Source organism: Episyrphus balteatus, chromosome 2 (assembly GCF_945859705.1).
Source record: "Episyrphus balteatus chromosome 2, idEpiBalt1.1, whole genome shotgun sequence".
In the NCBI taxonomy this organism is placed as follows: Eukaryota; Metazoa; Arthropoda; class Insecta; order Diptera; family Syrphidae; genus Episyrphus; species Episyrphus balteatus.
In genome coordinates, this window is record NC_079135.1 from 78,575,642 (window position 1) to 78,586,952 (window position 11,311).

The 11,311-nt window shown below is 32.2% G+C and overlaps 2 protein-coding genes across 2 annotated transcripts; one reads left to right on the plus strand and one right to left on the minus strand.

Annotated features, from left to right (window-relative positions):
- Window positions 1–1,673: 1,673 nt before the first annotated feature.
- LOC129910754 (ADP-ribosylation factor-binding protein GGA3) lies at window positions 1,674–6,738 on the plus strand. The gene is made up of 7 exons (XM_055988261.1): window positions 1,674–1,858; window positions 1,944–2,104; window positions 2,166–2,540; window positions 2,600–2,828; window positions 5,317–5,791; window positions 5,854–6,322; window positions 6,391–6,738. Exons 1-7 carry the CDS (start codon window positions 1,819–1,821, stop codon window positions 6,601–6,603), a joined length of 1,962 nt encoding a protein of 653 aa, XP_055844236.1. The 5' UTR covers window positions 1,674–1,818; the 3' UTR covers window positions 6,604–6,738.
- Window positions 6,739–9,659: 2,921 nt separating this feature from the next.
- LOC129912025 (protein LST8 homolog) lies at window positions 9,660–10,928 on the minus strand. Its single transcript, XM_055990105.1, has 2 exons — window positions 10,671–10,928; window positions 9,660–10,587 (listed from the first exon to the last, which is right to left on the minus strand). The coding sequence occupies exons 1-2, from the start codon at window positions 10,797–10,799 to the stop codon at window positions 9,745–9,747; spliced, it is 972 nt and encodes a 323-aa protein (XP_055846080.1). The 5' UTR covers window positions 10,800–10,928; the 3' UTR covers window positions 9,660–9,744.
- Between the last annotated feature and the right edge of the window lie 383 nt (window positions 10,929–11,311).

Here is an 11,311-nt window from a genome sequence, read left to right on the forward strand (position 1 = left end):
CACTTTTGCACTTTTGCAATGATACAAGACCAGTTGCATCGCATCGTGAATACCCCTATTATTTAATTTAAATGTAACAATAATTTTTTAAGTTTTACTGTATTGTGAATAATTTGTAAACATTTCTAAAAATATTTATCAATGCTTAAATAGAAACCATTGTTCAACTGATGATGTCCATATACATTAGGGTGTCCGTTATTTCCCAAAGTGATGTTTTCGGGGGAGACACCCCCTAGATCGAAAGCTTAGGGCCTAAATAAGGGGAATTTAGCAAAAAAAAATTTGTTTGGGGGTCATTAACCCGTGCCTCTAGGGTCATACTTTCCCCATACAAATTTGTATGGGAAATTTTTAACTCATACATAAAATTTTTTTTCTCTCGCGTTAAATCATATTTTTTTTTAATGTTTGATAATTCTGGCTGGAAAACAGTTACTTTAAAAGATCACATTCAAAATTTCCCGTTAAAAATTTTTTTTATATTTTATTTCGGTTTTTGAAATTATTAGCTGTTTTCGTGGTTTTTGCTTTCACCTATCACACAATTTTAAATGCAGTTTTATTGTTTTTTAATTCTTTTCAAATATTGCATTCACAAATTTGTGAATAAATAAAAAATTTCAATTTTTTGAATTTTTTTTTTTTAGTTTTTGCAGTTTTTATAATAAATAAATATTATTAAATACTTTACCCTTCCTTGTTTGCAACTTTTTTGATGCAATTTTTTAGGTGAATAATTTTTAAATAAAATTCAATAAAAATATTGTAAACATATCTTTTGTAGTTCGAGAAAAATAAATTTAAACGTATAAAAACGGCAAAAATTTCAAAAAAAAATTTCAAAAATTGAAATTTTTGATTTATTCACAAATTTTTGAATGCAATATTTGAAAAGAATTAAAAAACAATAAAACTGCATTTAAAATTGTGTGATAGGTGAAAGCAAAAACCACGAAAACAGCTAATAATTTCAAAAACCGAAATAAAATATAAAAAAAATTTTTAACGGGAAATTTTGAATGTGATCTTTTAAAGTAACTGTTTTCCAACCAGAATTATCAAACATTAAAAAAATATATGATTTAACGCGAGAGAAAAAAAATTTTATGTATGAGTTAAAAATTTTCCATACAAATTTGTATGGGGAAAGTATGACCCTAGAGGCACGGGTTAATGACCCCCAAAAAAATTTTTTTTGCTAAATTCCCCTTATTTAGGCCCTAAGCTTTCGATCTAGGGGGTGTCATCCCCGAAAACATCACTTTGGGAAATAACGGACACCCTAATATACATGGACGAAACGTTGTGACAAAAAGAAAATATTTGTTTCATTTGACCTGAAGCCCGTTCACCAAAAAACTTATATAAGTACAAAAAAGGTCACCAATATCAAGCTGAGGTTAGGCACTTGTTTCAGGTTGTTGAAGGACCATATGTTAAAATAACTAAATCCATATTTGAACCAAAAAGTTTAACAACAGCTTATCCACCGAAATCGGCAAGTTGAATTCCTGAACCAACCACGTTTCTACAACTGGCCCTGTGTAAATGTAGCTGATTTACCTCAAAAGTTGCTTGTATAAGTATAACATCGCTGCTAAAAAGAACGCTCACAGCGTTGTATATTTTTTAGAACAAAACCTAATTTTTGATAGATCGTACTCAAAAACAAACATACCCAACAAAAAGTCAAAATAATTTTTTATCTCACAAAAATTTCAATCAAATGACAAAGCAGCTACAAAAAATATCCAATTTGCAGTCGAATTTGCGATATAAAAAATAAATTTTCACATAAATAATAAATTCGACTCAATGGCTTTATCAAATAAAAATATATTAGCAGCTATGCTTGGTAAGAAAAACTAAACCAAAATCCTCAGCAAAGGGGGGTTCCCCTTTCCATTCCACGGCCACTGCACCATTTTTTTTTGTTCCAGAAAGGGCAACAAATCCAGCAGCCGAAAATGTCGATGAACTTGCGGTGCAAATATTCTGTGTGACAGTTCGCAATGACCCTAATCTTATTCACGAAGCAATGTCCTTAATAGTATCCAAAATTCAATCTTCTAATGTAACACAATCTATTCGCGGCGTATCGGTAAGTTTCTTCTAATATCACTACAAAGCTGTTCCAATTTGCAAGTGTCTTTTATTCAAAGCTGTTGGAAGAATGTATGGACAAATGTGGTAGCACATTCCAAGATGAAGTTTCAAAATTTCGTTTTTTAAACGATTTAATTCGATTAGTGTCTAATAAGTACCAAGGTAAAAAGACACCAACTCAAATACGCGACAAAATCATGGATTGTCTTTTGCTCTGGACAACCGAATATCCAGATAAAATAAAGATCAGGGAAGCATATGATTTGTTGCGTAAAGAGGGTACAGATCATGGATCTGTGCCTGTAATGAGTACTGTAAAAAAGGACACTATTATGGGTATTGACGAGGAGAAATTCCGTAAACTTGTGCAAAGTAAAAACGCTGATGATTTCAAAAGAGCTAATCTTTTGGTTCAAGCTAGAGTTAATCAAGTAATTTTGAAATGAATCTTGTTGTAATATTTTTAATATATAAATGAATTGAATTATAGGATGCAAAAAGAATGGAACTCATGTGTCGGCATAAATCTGAACTTCAGGAAATTAAAAACACAGCATCGCTTTTAAATCAAATGCTAGATTCCTTTGAACAAAATTCATCAGGCGAAGAAGGAGAAACTGTTAATCTAATCAAGGAACTTTATGATTCATGTGAAAATTATGTACCCATTATTGAAAGACTGCCAGAACTAATCGATAATACAAATGAAAAATTGATTGGTAAGTTTGGAATTAATTTTAATTATTTTTTTTTTAAATAGAAGAAGCCTTTAAATTATGGTATTGGATAAAATCCCGAAACATCAACTAATAATACTGTTAATTTTTCTTCAAAAGAACCAGAATCAGTTTGAAAATCCTTACTTTTTCCACCATCACGTCAGGTTTTCTTAAAAATTACAATTTTAACTCTATGAATCCTTAATCTTTTCTTCAAAAAATTGGAACTGGCTCTCCTTTTAATCTTAATAAGAATTATCTTAAATTTTTTCTCAAAATGGAACACAATGATTCTAAAATTTCGAAATAGAAAAAAAAAAATTTAATCCATATCAGTAGAAGAACCTTAGAAAGGTATTCACAAATTGTCCATAAATTAAAAAATAATTTCAGCAATAAAAGATTACAAAACTAGCAACTCTATAATTAACTATCATGTTAATATAAAAAAAGCGACAAATGTATTTCTAAAATAAAAAAAAAAAAAACAGGATGAAATACGGGACTGTCACGGAAATCATGAGATGGATGCTCTCTTCGTGACGTACAAAAAATTCTAAAAGTTTTAAGTGGTGGCAAATAAAAAAATCGATTGTTTTTACGAAGTCTGATACCGACCAAAACTGGTTTATAAACTTTTAGTTATCAATTTTTGTGGTCGACTTTTTTAGAGATTTGGAAAACCACTCTTGCCCTCGCTACTTCCCAATTTCCTTTTCTTAAAAAAGCCTTTTTGTCCTATTTATCCATTTGAATAAGATAGAAGATGTAAATGTAACAATTATTCTCTATAAAAGAGGTTTTACGATTTTTTTTTTCTAAAAGTTACCGTTTCAAGATATTGCGTTTTCAAAAATGAATGTATTAGATATTAGAGAATTAATCAATGTAAGACTTGAAGATACTGAAATTCCTCACAAAAAAAACACTCATTCTTATGTGACTTTTTAGAGCTAGGTATCTCTTATTAAAATATTAGTCAAAGCAAAAAAAACGGTTTTCGTATTTTTCTTCGAAAAGATGCACTTTGCAAAAACTTTACTCATTTTGTAGACAATGTAATCTCGAAGTTTAAGTAATTTCCGTTTTCTCGTTATGGGACGTGTGATAAAAAAAAATTATACAGCACAATATTGTAGATCAATTCTCGAAAAGGAATAAAGTAGCTTCTGAATAACACTAGTTAACAAAATTAAACTTTTTTTTTGTTGCCGAAACAAAAATATACTTTTCTGAAGGGTTTCGGTGTGCTGAACTCGTCAAAAAAAATTAATCAGCTCCCTTTTTTTAAATATTACCGTTAGAAAATGCAGTACTTCGGACCTTATTCTTTTATATTAGGAAAAATTTTTGAGCATATTTAGTAACGGTTTTCATAAGTACTATTTACCACCTTTTTAAATCTGTTTAAATCTTTCCGATATCTTTTTTACTGCCCGAGATATCCTAAGTTGTTTGGTATTTTTATAAATAATAATTATATATTATAATTATAACGTCATTATCTTCTTTTTGATATATGAAGCCAAACCCACTTACTTAAGTTTGAGATATCTCGGGCAATATAAAAGATATTGAAAAGATTTAAACAGGTGTCGAAAGATGGAAAACAGTTCTTATAGAAACCGTTACTAAATATGCTCAAACAATTTTCTTTATACAAAATAATAAGGTCCGAAGAATTAAAAAAAACGTATTTTTGCATTTTCTAACGGTAATATCTCAAAAACGGGAGCTGATTAGTTGTTTCTGACTTCGGATTCGAGTTTAGCACACCAAAAACCTTCAGAAAAGTATATTTTTGTTTCGGCAACAAAACCCTTGTAAACCAGTGTAATTATCTACTTTGCAAGGTGTATTTTTACATTCATAGGTGCTAGTCTTGAATAAAATATTTTTCGGTAAAATAAATTATTTATGGAAAGTATTTTTTGCGATTTTTTTGTGCATTTCAAAAACTTTTACAAGAACGTGATATAGTTATGGTTAAACACGGTATAAAAAGCTTGATTGAGTTAAGTAGTGAAAAAATAGATTTAATGGCATTTGCAAGACAAACAATCTGAGGCCTTGGGCACATTGTTTGTTCAATTTAACTGGACAACGTACGATACAAACATTTCAGCTATAAGTGATTATAGCGATCAGGAAAATGCATCATAAAAATTTCAAATGTCAATCAGTTGGCACGAAAAATGAATTTACACTAGGAAAACAAATAAAAACAATTTTAGCAATAAATAATAGTTCCATTTTAAATTTTATTTTCAATAAAAATTTTTTGAGTCTTTAATAAATCGATTGGCATAGCATTTGTGTTTCAAATCAAGTGAAAACATAACAAAATAAAATGTCTATTTGAAGTTTTCTCCTGATTCATTTTCCTGATCACTATAACCGTCCCCTAAATTCTGCATTTTTAGTTTAATTTTTATAGCTCATATTTTCATTCTATAAAAATTCTTTTCTTTTCCATAATAACTCACAGATGAAACAATAGAAGTAAACGATTACCTGCAGGCAGTTATTGAAAGATACAAAGCAATTTTTTTGAAAAATAAACCACCAAAAGCATCATCTCTATCATCGACTACTGCTCAACCATCAACCGCCATCACAACATCGGATCTTTTATCCGGTTTACTTGCTCAGCCTGAACCAATTAAACCAACTTCAGCTGATAAGGCAATCGATTCAACTCCCAATCCACTCGATGAGTTGAGTGAAATTTTTGGAAATATGGAGAATTCAACTTCGAAAATTCAAGCCTCTTTGTTTGAAAATATGAATCTTTTAGAACCAAGTACTGTCCTTCTAGAAGTTGAACAACCTCAAAATGAAAAGAACAACGATCTGACATCTTCAAAATATGACTCACGTAAGCTAACAGCTATTGATATAATGAGCGAGGAATTACTTAAAGCAAGTCTTCAAAATTCTGAAAGAATGTGTTCTTTTAAAAAGTAAGTACATCACAAAAAAAAATCTTTTGTTTTACGTTTCAATAAAACATATCAAACCACAGAGAACCGGAAAGAGTTTCCCTAAATGATCTGGCGAAAGAAAAAACTATGATCGATTCCACTTTACCGTCAGCAGCTAATCTTGCGAAAAAAGTTGAATCAGTTTTACTAAGTCCAACTCTTCCTAAAAGCGAGAAAATATCTGAAGAAAAGGAAAAACCGCTCGACGATAACTCCTTTGAGAATAATTCCAAAGATGAACTTATTTTAGGCGAACCAGAGATTGAAAAATCCGACCAGAATACTGATAAAGAGGAAAATTTGCCAGTTGTTCACTTGGCAGACATACAAATAGACTTAGATGATGTTTGTCCTACGACTGAAAAGCTGCTACTCGATGACGATATAAAAGTCACACTGAACTTTACATCGAACAGACCAAGCCCGAATGTGTCGGTTATTGTAGTTTCGGTAACGAATCAAAGCAAATTGCCTGTAACCAGTTTTCATTTTGATGCCAGCGTTCGAAAGGTATACAATATAATGTACACATCGCAAATAAAATTTACATTCTGTTTTTATGATTTCATTTCATTCAGCCAAGCAAAGTGAGACTATTGCCTGCAACTGGGGATTCTATGCCTGGGGCAAAACCTTTTCGACCGGCAACACCAATTAATCTGATAATGCTGCTTTTGAATCCGACAAAATCCGATGTTGATGTTACTTGCATTGTCGGCTACAAGTTGGGTGATGACCCGGATCCAATAAAAGAATCAATTGTTGCAAAGAACATTGCTTACGTTGACTAAATCTACTCGATTCCACTCACATCTTAATTTACAATAAGAGTTATTCTATATACATAGTTTAAAAAAAAATTATAATTTATTTAAAAAATGTTTTAATTTTGTGATTTATAACATAAAGCAAGGCTTGGAAATTTATTTTTGTTTCAATTTATTTAATACTTTTCCTAGTTATTACAGGATCTACATATGTTAAACAACAGGAGAGATAAGTTTATTGGACTACTAAATGGTAATTTACGACCCTCGCGGTCATTTGTTATTGCTTATCAGGACGAAAGGAGACGTTTTGAAAGGCTTTTGAAAAATTTCGTCGGTGTGACCAAAAGAAATTATTGTTTCCTATAAGTTTTGTTTAAATCGAGTAAATCAACTCTCAATACCGAGATTTAAAAAAATTAATCAAAGAATTCAAAACCATACACGATATCAGATAACTGTTTATCATCAAACTATCCAACACATCAACTACTTCCAATCTTGAAGAACAATTTTCATAATACAGAGACTCTAAAAAGTACTTCGTTATGTTATTAATATGCAGTTCAAAGAGATAAAGGCATTAGCCTCCTTGTTTAACAAGGATCAAAACTCCAAAAATGAAACGAGGACAAAATCCTCGAAAAAAGCCAAGCACCTTTGATTTATGCAACATTAGCCGTGTTTTATTGGTACTCAGTATTTTACTGAGTAAACATTCTATGCTGTAAAGAACAAAAAAACATTACTTTTGTAAATTTTTTTATAATCCTTTATTGTTGAACGGTAAAAATGTATAAGTTTAGAAAAAAAATTTCTCAGAAAACCAACACATAAAAAACTATTGTTATTCTTAGCAATAATTTGTTCTTGTTTGCCGTGTAAAATTTTACTGACCTTAGTACTGAGTTACCAATAAAACACGGCTATTAATTAGTTACCTTGTTACATGGAATCTACTTGTACTTCCCAAAAAATTCTACTCAAACTTACAACATTCCGGTAAAAGAGATGAAAATATTGCGATGGAGTTGTAGAACATATAGACATGGACGCACGATACTGAAGATTGTTTTAATACCATCTCGAAAGACAAGGTGGTTCACACAAGCAAAGAACGACTTCCACCAAATTGATATTGGTAACTGGAGGCAGATAGAGCAGATGTTGATTGAATAATGTCATTGATGCCTCTGGACTTTAATCGCCGAAGGTCTGGGTTTGATGTCAGCAAAATATTAATTTAATGAACTTATAGGCTTAGATCTTACGTACCATATGAAAGTTCCAGTGTGCATCACTTTAATCCACTATTTACATTGCCCAGAGCAAATCAACCATTTACAGAAACAGTTTTTGAGAAATAGAGCGAAAGACATCTACACTCCAGCCATACAAATTCTTCAACATCCAGCGAAATATCATCTCCAAGGACTCGACTATCTGGAAATCAAGCAGAAAGACGCTATTAAATGCTGCTTTTATGCAAGAATCTTTTCCCGGAAAATATGGGTTGTCTGTACAGGCCTTATTATGACCATCTGTTTTCAGGCCATTCCACAGCAGATGGGAAGACTACTGGCACGGCAGCCGAGTTTGTAGTGAGCACAGTCGGCTTCATTCCAGCAGTCGAAACCGCTTAGATGGTTTCGGTTTGTACGTGTAAAAGCGCCCATAACTAACTAAATATTTAACTCTTTCGGAAAAAAGTTCTTTGACTGATATTGGGTCCCTTTGTTCGAGTAGATCGAATCGGGCAAATGGACAACTTAGTTTCTTGAACTCCTCGGATAACAAGTGTGCCTATTGCCACTAAAACCGTACTTTCATTCGTAAATAAAAAGCTCATAGTTAGTCTAGATATTTCTTGAGCCAAAAGTTGAAAAAAAGATGAAAATTCCTAGTTACATGAAAAGTAAATAAGAACTCATCTTTGGAGAGTAAAAGAGTTGCATTAAAAAATTGTGATCCTACTTCTCTGAAATACTTTACTTTTGAGTTTCAGAGCCTAAAGCAGCACTGCCAAATGCCAAATTGAGCAACAGCCAACACAGCACCTTTTGGACTCATAGCATAGGCAACAGTCTACGAAATTTATTTGACCTTCCCATCTTATTCGCTTCAACTTTATACGTTTGGCTGGGTTAAGCACTATTCACATGAGAGCGAAATGAAATTCAAATGAAATTCAATGTATTTCTGAAGTAATTCTTTAAATAAAAACTCTATTAAACAACAGCAAGATAACTAAAGTAAAAATTTTTCAAAACAAAATTACATTTTAATATTTAAAATAAGAAAAATATGAAAAAAAAAAAAAAAACAAATTGGTCGTTACGAATTAAAGTTTTTTCGTACGAACAATTGGTTTTCTCACATTTTTCTTATTTTAGAAATTGAAATGTGATACTTTTCTTTTTAAATTAAACACTAGTTAGCTTGCTACTGTTTAAAACAGTTTTTGTTGAATAAATTACTTTAAAAATACATTCAATTTCATTTGTTCGTAAATGATGTAAACAGTGCTTTAGTGCCCGTCTCAAAAAAATCCCGAGAGTTTTTTTTCGAAATCCATGCTTTTGTATAATAATAATTGGCCTTTTTAGGCCAAAGAGGAAGCGGTTGGCAATATAAAATCTTCCTTTAATTTCGGTGCTGGTGTAGTTTTGTGCTTACAGCAGAACTTAGATCCAGTTATCGCCTTAACTTTTTTTGTTACGTCAAAGGTAGGTATCATTGAGGTTTTGACGGAGCGGTGGGAATTCTGAATCGTCATCTTGCATACCAAAACTAGACATTGTTATGAACAGCATTTCTCTATAGATACTGTCATATGCATCCTTGAAATCGATGATAAGGTGATGGGTGTCGTTTGACGTTCTTGGTTTAAGAATATAATTATGAGGACATATCAGATTGTTGATGACGGGCATCAGAAATCCACGAATATGGCAGAGAGAAACTGATAGGCAATGTTAAGTATGTTTATATAGTTGGCGCAGTTTAATGTTTTCTTTCTTCAGGAATTTAGCTGAAATACCACAAATAATAAAAATTCTCAATTGTTGTAGTTAAAAATAATACAAAACATTTTATTGAATGACTATTATTTTGTTATGAGTTCTATCGCCGACAACTACTACCTACTACCAAACACCTCGTCTACTACTCGGAAATGATTTCATCTTTAAATGATAGTGCCGTAATGGCTTTAGTATGCCCAATATATTTGCGTTCGGCATTTTTGGTTTCTAGTTTCCATAGGCGGGCAATACCATCGGACGAGGCAGTGAATAGATACTTGGAATCAGCGCTAAATTCTGCATCCCATATCCAATAGTTGTCAATCGATAGTTCTTGCCACATTTCAAAATCGTCCGTCTTCCAAATACGAGCTGTTCCATCTCCTGATGTGGTCACAAGTAAACTCGAATCTGGACTAAACTTACAACGCAACACATAACGTTTGTGTGCGTAGATCTTTTGTTTAGCTTGTAATGTACTGAGTTTTTGATTACTCGACGAGGATAAAGTCCAAATATAACAATTGCCTTTGTTATTGACAGCTGCCAGATACATTCCATTGGGACTGATTGCAATGTCTTGAATGGAAGCATCGACTTCGGGAACTAATTGATCGTGGTTTTCAGATTTAACATCCCACAGAAAGACCCCACCATTTTGTGAGCCTACGGCAATTTCTACTTGATTTGGATGCAAACATGCGGCATTTATAGGCGCTTGACAGTCAAAGACTCGTGAGCATGCCGGTGTGCTGAATCCAAAAGACATATCCATGTCCCAAATTCGCACCCGACAATCTTCTCCGGCAGTGTACATCCATTTGAAGTCTTCTTGGAAACCAAGACGAGTGACATTTTTCTGTGCACCATCAAATGATATTAGGGGATTGTTGAAATTGGAATCCATGTCATACATTCGGACACATTGATAGCCGCATGCGGCGACCATGCTTTTGTCTGGAGAAAACTCCAAGGCATTTACTTGCTGTAATTATTATTATATATTTTCAATGGAATAAATGGGAATGAGGAAATCAATTTGTATAATGGTTGCATCTCCATACTTACCGATGATTCGTGGAATTGTATGGTGCGAATACAATTGCCAGTGTGGGCTTGCCAGAGCCTTATTGTGTGGTCATAGCCACCAGTGGCTAAGATTAGTTGGTCTCCAGTTGCTTCCATTGGTTTCTTCATTTATATCATATTTATTTTATTAAATGTGGGGGAAATAAAAATAGTTTTTATACAAAATCGTTAAAGTTGAAGAAGTGCAAGAGTTTTATAGTATTTTTTATTTGACACAAATTGTTTGACATTTCAGAAATTTTTGTTTATCCCACAGTTTAGTACAAATATTCACAATGGTTGTTTTAATTGTGAATGTTATATTTTTTGTACATTTTTATTGTTTGAGAGCAAGGGTGATTGACGAAGCACTTTTCAAGTTGACATTTTTCCGTTTTTCTTCACTTTTTTTCCGTATTGTGACACATAAGAAATGTGCTTTTGGACGCGAAAATGTGATTCATTAGCTGGAGATGCGTACAACTTGGTTCCAATTCTTGATAAAATTTTAGCCCGTCTTAATTTTAAAGAGAACTTTGTATGGGAGCTAAAATTTAGCTCGATCTAGGCTTTAAGGAGACATAAATAATAATATCCGTAAGGTATATCTGGCTTTAATTTGTTTATCACTTACTGATTAC

Bases quoted from the DNA above. Each gene is read 5' to 3' on its own strand.
- LOC129910754 (XM_055988261.1), top strand. From the start codon at position 1,819: ATGGCTTTATCAAATAAAAATATATTAGCAGCTATGCTTG. The intron at 1,859-1,943 runs GTAAGAAAAACT...TTTTTGTTCCAG, and splicing joins TATATTAGCAGCTATGCTTG to AAAGGGCAACAAATCCAGCA. The intron at 5,792-5,853 runs GTAAGTACATCA...ATCAAACCACAG, and splicing joins AGAATGTGTTCTTTTAAAAA to AGAACCGGAAAGAGTTTCCC.
- LOC129912025 (XM_055990105.1), bottom strand. From the start codon at position 10,799: ATGAAGAAACCAATGGAAGCAACTGGAGACCAACTAATCTTAGCCACT. The intron at 10,588-10,670 runs GTAAGTATGGAG...TAATAATTACAG, and splicing joins TACAATTCCACGAATCATCG to CAAGTAAATGCCTTGGAGTT.